Raw genomic sequence first — 12,236 nt, 5'->3', positions numbered from 1 at the left:
TCGAGATTGCTTCTTTGCCGATTCTGACAGGCATTGTTAATTGTTTCATAGGGATTCAGGATCAAAATCCGGGTCTTATTAGTATTTAACCATCTCCCAATATGATCATATGAAGAACGTCCTGCTTCATATTCTCTAGTTGAAGACGCTTAAATAGGGGCAACTGTCATACCCCGATTTTGGTCCTGAATTTTTATGTTTTTTATTTTTGTTTAGCATGCTTGGCCTAACCTAACTTTGGTTTTACATGAGGATTGGTCTTGGTCCAAAGTCATGGTGTTGTTAATGCACATACGGTCTTGGTCATCCAAACAACAATGCTTCTTGTGTCACAAGCCAATTGCCAATCGTGCCACTTGATTCATGAATATCCCTTTCAAATCCTAATCTTATACCATCATTTCATGGCCTTGTTAACACATACTACCAGTTAAGTCATGTTCTTTTCAAAGTCAAGCATTCAAGTCATAAAATAAACCAATTGTAAAACAAATTTCAAACCATTTCAATTCATTTCACATCATTCTAAACCATCACATTTGATTCTACATAAAAAAAAAGGGGTTCAAGTCTTGACAATTTTGACCAATTGTTGACTTTGGTCAACAGTTGACTTTTTGGTCAACATTGACCAAAGTCACCCAAAACCCAAAAGCCTTAATTTTCACCACAATCATCGATCATTTGTCCATTTACAAGAAAAATGCAAATAAAATTGAATTTTAACCAATTGTTGACTTTGGTCAACAGTTGACTTTTTGGTCAACTTTGACCAAAGTCAACCCTATGCCATTGGTCATCCCTAATCACTAAATGGATGGCCATAACTCTCATTCCATTATCCATTTCCATGTGATCTTTGGTTTAACCATTTGTGCTTGGCTTCTTCACTTTAATGTCAACATGGTCACACCTTGAACCTTTGGAATCTTGCTTTGTCAATTAACTTCCATCATGCTGCATTTGCCCTGCTATACCAACCTGCTGCAACACCTAACCTGCACAGACCAAAGCCAAAAACCAAGCATAAGGTTGATATTGACACAGTGGAGAAGTTTCAGACTTTAAGGAAGCAGGAGCAGAAATATTTTGATGACACGGTTCAACAATGCAAGGATGTGGGCGCAACCCTTGTTATTTGCCAATGGGGTTTTGATGATGAAGCAAATCATCTCTTGATGCACAGGAACTTGCCAGCTGTTAGGTGGGTTGGTGGTGTTGAGTTGGAATTGATTGCCATAGCAACAGGTGGAAGAACTGTTCCCAGGTTCCAGGAATTAACTGCAGAAAAGTTAGGGAAGGCTGGTATCGTCAGAGAGAAAGCATTTGGAACAACTAAAGACCGGATGATGTACATTGAGCACTGTGCTAATTCAAGGGTTGTGACAATATTCATTCGTGGAGGTAACAAAATGATCATTGAAGAGACAAAGCGCAGTATTCACGATGCACTATGTGTGGCCAGGAATCTTATTCGCAATAACTCAATTGTGTATGGTGGTGGTTCGGCTGAGATTGCATGCTCTATTGCTGTCGAAGCAGCTGCTGACAAATATCCTGGAGTAGAACAGTATGCCATTAGAGCCTTTGGGGATGCTTTGGAATCTATCCCTATGGCCCTTGCTGAAAATAGTGGTCTCCAACCAATCGAAACATTATCTACTGTGAAGTCTCAACAAATAAAGGATAATTATCCTCACTTTGGCATTGACTGCAATGATGTTGGCACAAACGACATGAGGGAGCAAAACATCCATAAAGCAATGCTATCAAATCTCATCTGCATAACACACTACTCCAGACCTGCTACAAAACATGACAATCATGGTCCTCAATACCTACTGCAAGTCCACGAGTGCCTACTTCTATAACAGCCATGTGCTACAACATGGAACCAATCCACCAACTGCAGAGCAACATTGATGCAAGCCACTGAATACAAACTCCTGTCATGCAACACAAATGACAAACTCAGTCATGCGTAACATGGAGCTAAACCAAAACAACTAAAGTACAGGGCATTGGAAACCTAAACATGTTGGCTTGCCTTCAACAGCAAACAGTACTGCAGTCAGGTTATAGTGCAAACAAACCGCCCTGCAAGGTATTAGCTACAGTGAAACATCAATGCACCATGACACTACCTTGCTGCATTAATCCAGATGGGGCCTTGCTACCAGACAGGACCTGCACACATGTATCAAACCATCCTGCATTAATGAACCAAACTCCAGCCACATCAGGGCATTATATTTCAGTTCAATAATAGATACCTCATGATCGTCCTACATGCCTTATAAGAGCCATAACACTTTGCATTTGCCTGACCTCACCATGGCATTCTCACACCAAACCTACTGCATATCATTGCCTTTCCTTGAGCCAACCAAGAATTGTGATATAACCTGCAGCAAACAACAACAATCATGTTCATCATGCAAACAACCTTACAAAACCAAACCACGATGGTACTTATCTGTAGAAGCACAACATCATACAACAGTCCAGTTGCAAAAGCCATATTCAAGACATTCTGCATCATCATCCTACTGTCAGCAAACCATTAACAAGCTCCAAGAACCTGCAGCACTATTTAGACATGTCAAGTGGAAGAATTACCATGAAACTACTAAAATTCAAGGGTAAGTTAGGGTCCAAGCATCCTGAGACATGTCCTGAACTATCTCATTCATTCCACCAGTTTAGGCCATAAGAATCTGTCATACTAGACTAAGTCAAGACTTCAATGAGCAATGCATAATTCAAGACATTACATACCAGTCAGGCCCATGTTTGTTCAAGAAAATCCTGGTAACATTCAAAGTTGACATAATGCAAATTATGCAGAACCATTGTGTGACAGAGATGTGTATGTTCCATTCAAGACCCTGGCAGCAGTTCATGCACAAACAAGTTAAAGTCATAACAAAACACAAGTTGTCACTACAATATGAAACCAACACCACACAACACCTAAAATGACAAACTTGGCATGGTACATCAACTGACAGTCGAAAAACTCACCATGTAAGTGGCCATGGCAGAAGAAGCTGGTCGAGATTAGCAAGGTTGCATATCATTCACATCACCCTGCGAAAGAAAGGTTGAGATTAACAAGCTGAAGAACCAAAATTGAAATTCATCAGACACCATTTTCACTGCAGTAAAAAGGTAAAGTTAATTAGCCAACAGTCAAAGTGCAAAAGTCAGAAAATTCCCAAATGGGAATAGAGATAAAGTTCAAGGAAGAAAGCATGAGCTCAAAATACCGTTTCTAACCTAGCATCAAACAGGCAATTTGATCCTGAGAACACCAAAAGGGGTTTGCAAATTTACTTTTTTTTGAACAACAAAGACCTTTTGAAACCCTAATCAGCAGAGGATAAAAAGGAGAAGAGGAATTAACAACAGAAGGGGGGTTTTAGAGGCGGAAAAATCAGAAAAAACAAAGAAAACCTAAAATCCAAATCGATTACCTGGAGGCCAGCTTCTTCGCGTCCTTCACCACCACCGCCGTGACACTTTGTAAGTACTTCTCTTTCTTTCCTTTTGATCCTTCTCATATGCTTGTTGATTGAATGTCGTGAGAGTTGAGAGAGTTTGCTTCTTTGAGTTTGAAAGCATGAGAGGTTTCGTTGATGAGCGATTTCGTAAGAGGGACGAGAAAGGCGAGTTTCGTACGAGATTGTCGTTGGGTGGAAAGGGTGAGTTCGTGAGGTTGGGGAGAGGGTGAAGGAAGACGAGCTTCTGTTTCTTCGTTTCCATTCTTTTTTTTCTTTTCTTTTAATTTTTAATTTAATTTAATTCGTTTTAACAGAGATAAAAAAAATACAAAAATGTTTATATGTTAGTATTTTCTTTTATTGTTCTTTTTATTTTTTATCTTAATCTTTTTTTATTTCATTTTTATCCCGGTTTATATATTTAACGTAGCATCACAGTAGCAGATAATCATGAGTGGTCTGTTGGGGAAGGACAGTATTCTAGTTTTGAGTGGGGTGGGTTCAATACTCATATGTAGTATTTTTTTGGTTTAGTATGTTATTTTATTTTATTTATTTTTTCCTTTTAGCATTTTATTTTAGTATTTTATTTCTTTTAACATTTTCTTTTTATGTTATACTCATAGTTTCATTTGTTAATAATGCAAAGTTGTTGTCTTTTAATTTAATTCAAAACCATTTTAAAAAAAACTATAAAAATCATATTTTTCTCGATTTAATATCGAGCCCATTTTTCCATACCCTTGTAAGTCGATTGCTTTTTAAGCATCGCCATCAACCTCACATAGCTTACTCTTGGGCTTCCTTACAATGAGACATGTCCCTTGCACTTACACTCATACATTGTTTAATGCTTCATTATTTCATTCTTTGATTATTTGATTCGATTATATACTTGTTTATATCTTACTTGTTTGATTAACTGTGGCCTACTTGTATGGTGTATGAGGCATGTATTATTATTGTTTGTTTGCCATGAACAATCCCCATTCATAACAAATGTATCCCTCTCCCATGAAATGTATAATATTTATTCTTTCATTCTTTATCCATCTGTTAATACAAGAATTAAAATGAACATTCGATAACCATTTCAAAGCAAGATCAAAACCTCGATCCAACGTCGAGTAATCATTTTTTCAAAACCTAACAGAACCAGCACGTATTCATCCACCCTTTTGTAAGTCGACTGCTTTATGCATCGCCATCAACCTTGTAAGTCGATTGCTTCATGCATCGCCATCTACCCTTATCCCTAACACTTCTCCTTGCTCCATTCGTCGATCCTTGTTCCGATTAGGTAGCACCCATTAGATAGAACCTTTTGTATGATAACATAGGTAGGATTCCCATATCCTTTTGTATGATAACATAGGTAGAATTCCCATATTTCTTTGCATGCTAACATTAGGTAGATATTCCCATTTGTAAATCCTAAACACTTAAGTACACATTGCATGACAACTCTAGGGCAGAGCTCCCCCACTTCTAGACCTTTCCGAGCGTCTCCGATCTTTTGGCATGTAGTCTGTCCTATTGCAAAGAGGTAACTGCCTAAGACTCGATTCAGCGAGCTGCGACACCTACTGCTAGGACGTGAACACATCGCCCACTCTCCTTTGACACAACTGGTGTCCTCCTTTGTAAGCCCATATTCAGATGGCAATCCCTATGTAGGGGAACTACATTGCTCTGATCCTCATACCAGATGAGGTACGTAGGCAGGAGGTCGTACGAGATCTCTCTGGGCACTCTTTTTCTTTTTGCGTGTGTTTGCTTGACAGTTGCTAGGCTCGAGTTCCCGACTCCTTAGTAACTTGTTGTTTGTTTCTTCTTGTGTGTGTAGGAGATGGATGTAAGCCCAGCAATTGGCATTCCATATCCTCTTGTGGTGTGCTTGGAGTCCGGTATAAGTCCATCAAGTGGCATCTGGTTTCCAGTTTGGTTTTGTTTGGTTCGGAAGCTGATGTAAATCCAGCGATTGGCGTTCGGGTTCCATGTTTGCCTGTTTGTGTGTTTGTTTTGACGTCTCAGCGTCTGTGCGTGTGTTTGTTTCGGCGTGCGTGAGCCGAACTACGGCAACTCTGATTCTCATGTTCAGATGAGATACGTAGGCACAAGATGCGATGTCTTGCCGAGTTTGACTAACGACTAACAACTAATCTTTGTTTGCTTTCGCCCTTGTTGCGATCATTTCTCTCACCCTCGTTGCGATCGAGACCTTCCCTTTCTCTTGCCCTAGTTGCAATCGAGACCTTTGTTCCCGTAGTTAGCTGAACTACGTTTTGCTCTGATTCTCATTCCCGATGAGATACGTAGGCATAAGACGCAACGTCTTAGCGAGCACACTCCTCTTTAACCCATAGGTACCCGAGCTACGAAGACTCTGATTCTCATATTCAAATGAGATACGTATGCAATGGATGCGACATCCGTGCGAGTCATTTTCTTTGACCCTTTCTTTTAGTAAATAGTACATTAGATAAACACACACCCTTTAGACAAGAAACAACAAGAGTGGATCCCGTAGAGTACTACGAATGCGTAGGGGTGCTAATACCTTCCCTTCGCATAACCGACTCCCGAACCCAAGATTTGGTTGCGAGACCTTGTCTTTTCCTTTCCTTTCTCCAGGTTTACTTCGAGCGTTTCCTTTCCCTCCTTTGGGATAAATAACGCACGGTGGCGACTCTTCTGTCATTTTCTTCTCGCCGGTTGTTTTTTCGCACCCCTGTATTTTTCAGGCTGCGACAAACTCAAGAATCAATGGAACTGAGCAACAATTTAAGAGAATCGAAGAGTTTAAAATTTCTGCAAATTACCTTCAATGGAGGTCTGAGCTTGCTAGATCTTGATATGAATCGTGCTTGGCTTCACTTCACTTGCTTGCCGGAGAGGAATGGAAAGGTTTAGAAGCAATGGACTCCTGGAGAATTGAATTCCAAAACAGTGGAGATTCAAGCTCAAATTCAAATGAATTTATCAGGGTTATCCTCTTAGAGTGAAAGGTTTTCAATGGAGATTCAAAGCTGGCGCAATGTGTGTGATTTCTGAGCATAAGGGCCTCAATTTATAGGGAAATCAAATGATATTTGCACACTCTTTCCACTTTCCAAATTTGGTAAAATGATGATGCCATACTGCATGGGCGCACATAGGCCAATGGAATTATGGTTTGAAAGTCCAAATTGAAGATCAGATGCTTTGAAGATGGATCGGATTGCAACGTACATGTGCATTGTCACTTGAAGATTGATTCATGCCAAATGATATCAGTCTGTTTAAGCCATGCGCAACCTATGCATTTCTCATCCAAAATGAATGAATTTGAGCTATTTAGAAAGGTGAGATCAAGAGGAACAAGTTTGATGTTGAACAATTTTTCATTTGGAGCTTGGAACTTGGAGATATTTGAGGTGGAAATTTGAAAAAATTTGACATATCAAAAAATTTCTAAGTGTCAAGCCAAATGTCTCAATATTCCATCTTGCTTAACTTTTTATGGGAGCTTCAAATGAGAAAAATGTCTTCATAAAAGTTGTATCTCTCTCAAAGACCTTAAAAATGATCACCCATTTCATGTCATTTGAATTTGAAATGATAGAGTTATGCATTTTTGAAGTTTGGAAAAATCACTTGATCAATGGTATAGGTCAAAAGTGACCTATAATGTAGCCTCATATCACATGTTCAAAGAAGTTGAATTAGCTCTAACTCCAAACATAAACGTTCAAGTAGACAAATTGAATTTGATTGTGAAACTTGGAAATCTTTCATCTCATAAAAATTGAGTAAGTTATGGCCTTGGGAAGTTGACTTTCAAATTAGGGTTTAGACAAAATGACCTATAATGTTTCAACATAGAAATTAATTTTCCAAGCAAAACTAGCTCTAGGTATCAACATGAAAGTTGTTTATAATATCATTTAGAGTAAGGTTTCTCTTGGAATCATTTTCATATGGTGAAAATTGTAGGAGATATGGTCTAGGGAGACCCAGTTTTGATCAGATGAATCCATCTGGCCAACCACCATCAACCAACTTGCTAACTTCCAATTCTCTTGACTTTCTTGGATCATGGTAGATCACATATGCATAAGATGATGAAATATGAAGTGTCCCTTGAGAAATTTGATCAATTGGTGAGATAGCTTGTTGGAGAAGTTACTCAAGACACCCAGTCAAACTAGGGTTTCCAAGGCAAATCACCCCCAAACTCTTGAAGAAAACTTGATCAATATAACATGTAGAGAACATTGGGACTTACATATGATGATTGTAACCATTCTTGAATCAATTCTTGGTTGTGCTCTTTGTTCATGAGGGTCTTCAAACCCTAGATATGATCAATGAATCAATGAGATCATGCCCTACCTACAAAAAGAGTTAGATGCAAAGACATATTTTTGGTATTTTGGTTAGTGAAATGATAATATACAAGTATGATATAATCACAAAGTGCTTGGTGATCTCTCCCAAAACAAACCCAATGAAAAGGGGTAAGGAGGATGCCAAGGTATGATCCCAATGCTTATGCATATGATGAAATTGCATGAGGGATCTTACGGTCAAAATTGGGGTCTTACATCAACGACATAAAGAGCTTGGAATGGAGTTCCCACAACTTTGTTGGCATCAATATATGAGAATGAAGAAAGATGACTTACCAACATGGCCTGTTCTCCACCCACAATCACTAACTTTCCGTTTTTCACAGATTTTAACTTCTGATGGAGGGTTGACGTCACTGCCCCAGCTTCGTGAATCCATGGATGACCTAGGAGACAACTATAGGCGGGATGAATGTCTATCACTTGAAACGTAATGTGAAATGAGCATGGACTTATCTTTAACGGGAGATTAACTTCTCCAATCACAGTTTTCCTCGAGCCATCAAAGGCTTTCATAACAACCCCACTATACCTCATCGGAGAACCCTGATAAGAGAGCTTGGACAGAGTAGACTTTGGCATAACATTCAGAGAAGAGCCGGTGTCAACCAGCACATTGGACAAAACATCTTCTTGGCAATTCATGGAAATATGCAAATCCAAATTATGGTTCCTCCCTTGCTCAAGAAATTCTTCATCACTAAAGCTTAGGTTGTTACATGCAGTAATGTTGGCTACAATGCCATCGAATTGACCAATATTTACATCATGATCTACATAGGCTTGCTCCAAGACCTTCTGCAAAGCCTCTCTGTGGGCTTCTAAATTCATCAGCAAAGATAACACAGATATTTTGGACGAGGTGTGCAATAATTGATCAACCAAGTTATATTCTCTTCTCTTAATCAACTTCAGTACTTCATTATGATCAGATTTCTGGTTTACACCACTGGACTAGCCAGACTGCACAATAGGAGTTTCCACCTGAGCTTGCTTACCCACCGAAGTATCCTTAATTGTTTTAGGGGGCATAGAAGCAAATACATGACCACTTCAGATTGCATCACTTACATCATCAATATTCACAACAGAAGAAAGAAAATGGACGGGAACTCCCTTTCCATATTCCAACATTGTAGTATTGTATTTGTAAGGAACAACTCTGTCAGATTCATAGGGTGTAGGACCCGCCAGGCGAATAACCAGAGGAGAAATGACATGCTTTTGACTATTGTAGGCAATCACAACTGGTTCAGGGATATTGAAATGGGGGACTATGACATTCACACCATACTCATATTCATCTCTATCTCTGGTAATCTGAATAAGATTTTCATCTAGCATCCCTTGTAAACCTCTCTTTACCATAGCACACCCTCGAGGGTTTCTTGAACTGATACGACAAGAAACATGATCGTGCTCGTAATGACTCTGCTCACACAAAGTTGCATGTATCTCGACCAAGGATCTTTTAATCATATTGACATCAAAGACATGGTACTTTCCAGGATATTCCTCAACCATATTCACAGTTGCACCACCATGTTTAGGCAATGGATTGGCTTGCACATTAGGACCAGAGTCTTCAAAAGACAAAATACCGCTTTGCATTAGTCTTTTCACCTCAGTTTTCAATGTCATGACCGGGTGCACCTTGATGGAGTGCACGATGACGATCATATTTATACCACCATGGAAGTTCCTTTAGGATAGCTGGTGGAGTCTTAGTCTGTATCAAATTCTTTTGTATCAAAGCAGGATATAATTCCGCATAGAATATCAGAATTGGATCAAATTGCACTTGTCTTTGGACACGGTTTTGTTGATGATTTTGTTGATGAGTACGTTGTTGAAAACGTGGTTGATAATTTGGTGCTACTTGAACAATTGACGCCACATGATGATGACGTTGATTACTTCTAGGGGATCTCTTATGCTTTTCTTATGAAATATCATTAGCATCATGTTCCTTCTTTTTGGACAAACCATTCCCATATTTCTTAGAATTTCCAGATGAACCACTCTTTTTCACCAATCGTCCCTCACGAAATCCCTCTTCTATTCCCATCCCCTTGTTTACCATCTCGGTAAAATCACTAGGAGCACTTGCAACCATTATGTCATAGTAAAATGGACCCAACGTCTTCAAGAAAAGCTTTGTCATCTCTTTCTCTTCTAACAGAGGACTGACTTGCACGACTATCTCGCGTCATCTTTGCGCATACTATTTGAAAGTTTCCTTATCCTTTTGGGACATAGCATGGAGTTGATCTCGGTTCAACACCATGTTAACACATATTTGTATTGACGAACAAAAGCTTCTCCTAGATCGTTGAAAGTAAGGATCTAGGTGCTATCAAGTCCCATGTACCACTTCAAAGCAGCATCGGTCAAACTATCTTGAAAGTAATGAATCAACGGTTGATGGTTATCATTTTGAGTTGACATCTTGCGAGCATACATCACAAAGTGGCTCAAAGGACAAGATTTTCCCTTATATTTTCGAAATATGGTACTTTGAACTTATGAGGGATCTTTAGATTAGGAACTAAGCAAAGATCACGAGAGTTCTTTCCAAACAATTCTTTTCCCCTCATAGATTTAATCTCATTTTGCATTGCTTGAAACTAATCTTGAAATTCATTCATCCTTTCATAGACACCAACACTTTCACTCTGATCAGCATGGAAAACAGGTTCTTCCACATAAGGAGTATCATGGACCACAGGAGGTGGTACAAACATAACGGGTTGAGCAACGGGAACTTCACAGTTGGTTGATATCCTTCTGGCATTAAGTTAGGAGACATATCCCAAGGGAAACTATGAGGCATTTGGTGCTGCGGGACACTGAACGGAGCCACAGAAATGGATGTAAGAGTGATTTCAGAAATCACAGTCCTCTTAAGTGGAGTCTAAGGAGGAGGAGGTTGATTTTGAGCAGCCTCCAGAGCTTCCATCATAGTAGAGAGTATTTCCAAACTATCCCTCAAAGTATTCACTTCCTCATGGAGTTCATGATTCTCTTGATCTAAAAGATACATCTTCTACTGTTGATTAGCATGAGTGTTGTACTCGTGACACAGCTTTTCTGAGCGAAGACCAAGAAAAGGAAGAAATATGACACCTAGCAAACTCACACAAAGCAAAACCAAGATGCAACATGATGCATGATATGCAAATGCAAAGTTTTCAAGGAACTTCAAGATATAAAGCAAACTGCAAATATCATAAAGGAAATAACACATTTTGAAATACTGAAAATCTTATTTTATTAATGATGGGAAGGATTACAGTCTGAAATACAATCTCAACAATCCTAAAACATAATAGGCAAGAAGTTAGGTTTATGGAATCATATCTGATGATGACCCAACTCCAAGTTGATACTTCTTACGAAATCTTTTGATCTTTCTTTCATAGTTTCTTTTCATGGCATCCTTTTCCATCATGAGATGATCTACAATGCCTTTCCAAATAGTGGAAGTAGAAAGATGAGGACATGCTGAAGCAACTCTATCAAGTCATCCTTTTCCTTCAATTGCTTATGGAATTCTATTTTCTCGAGGTTTTAAGCGTGAAACTTGTCTTCCCAAGCATCCTTCTTCTCTTTCTTCATCCTACCCAAAGCTTCTTGCAACTCCTCTATGCCTTTAATATGAATAGTGGGTGATTTGGCCACTACTAAAGACATAGGCCTCTCATAAGTGTAAGGCATCTTGAATTCTTTTGCGCTCCTTTTCACCCAACTAGTGTAAGGATCCCAAGCTACATAATTATTCAATCCAAGCTCACTTTTTCCTTTCCTATGAATATTATGCCAAGCATGCACCATCCTAGCCTTCAATCCTTGAGTGTCTTTCTCTTCTTGGAAAAATAAACCTTCTAACAAAGTGTTATTAGGTTTGTCCTTCATAGCGAACCCAAGTTGACGTCTTGCCAAAGACGGATTGTAGTTAATTCCTCCTTGTGTGCCAAGAAGAGGCACATTAGAGAACTCCCCACAACTATCAATAATCTTGATGTTATCGTAAATAGAAGAATACCAAGTGATGTCATCATTGGTGAGAGACATAAGTCCTTGAGACCACCTTAAACAAACCTTGTTTTCTTTGAAGATAGGAGGTTGCGGCAAGTGTGAAATAAACCACTTGTACAACAAAGGTGCACAACAAATAATAGTTCAGTTTCCCTTAGAAGTCCTATGATGAATGGAGAAATAGGTGTCACCAAAAGGAACCCTATCATAAAAAAGGAACCTTATCAGGTGAATAGCTTCAACAATAACTTGAGACTCCAGAATCCCTTCCAAACCACAAAAAGGAACCCTATCAGAAATGGGT

General features: G+C 39.1%; 2 protein-coding genes across 2 annotated transcripts; one reads left to right on the top strand and one right to left on the bottom strand.

The window, feature by feature from the left end:
• Positions 1–923: 923 nt before the first annotated feature.
• Positions 924–1,871, top strand: LOC127080916 (T-complex protein 1 subunit epsilon; the record flags this gene model as incomplete). Its single annotated transcript, XM_051021207.1, has 1 exon — positions 924–1,871. A coding segment is annotated over one exon (948 nt), but the record flags the coding sequence as incomplete, so codon positions are not given.
• A 483-nt stretch (positions 1,872–2,354) lies between these two features.
• On the bottom strand, positions 2,355–9,535 carry LOC127080915 (uncharacterized). Its single transcript, XM_051021206.1, has 3 exons — positions 8,966–9,535; positions 8,171–8,830; positions 2,355–2,405 (listed from the first exon to the last, which is right to left on the bottom strand). The coding sequence occupies exons 1-3, from the start codon at positions 9,533–9,535 to the stop codon at positions 2,355–2,357; spliced, it is 1,281 nt and encodes a 426-aa protein (XP_050877163.1).
• Positions 9,536–12,236: the final 2,701 nt, after the last annotated feature.

Source organism: Lathyrus oleraceus, chromosome 5, assembly GCF_024323335.1.
Source record: "Lathyrus oleraceus cultivar Zhongwan6 chromosome 5, CAAS_Psat_ZW6_1.0, whole genome shotgun sequence".
NCBI classification, from domain to species: Eukaryota; Viridiplantae; Streptophyta; class Magnoliopsida; order Fabales; family Fabaceae; genus Lathyrus; species Lathyrus oleraceus.
This window is presented reverse-complemented; position numbering and strand designations above follow the sequence as displayed.

Excerpts from the sequence above, each read along its gene's own strand:
- LOC127080915 (XM_051021206.1), bottom strand. The coding sequence starts at position 9,535 with ATGACATTGAAAACTGAGGTGAAAAGACTAATGCAAAGCGGTATTTTG. Across the intron at positions 8,831-8,965 it reads CTGTTGTGAATATTGATGAT|AAATCTGATCATAATGAAGT; the intron begins GTAAGTGATGCA and ends GGTGTAAACCAG. Across the intron at positions 2,406-8,170 it reads GTGGAGAACAGGCCATGTTG|GTTATATCACAATTCTTGGT; the intron begins GTAAGTCATCTT and ends TGTTTGCTGCAG.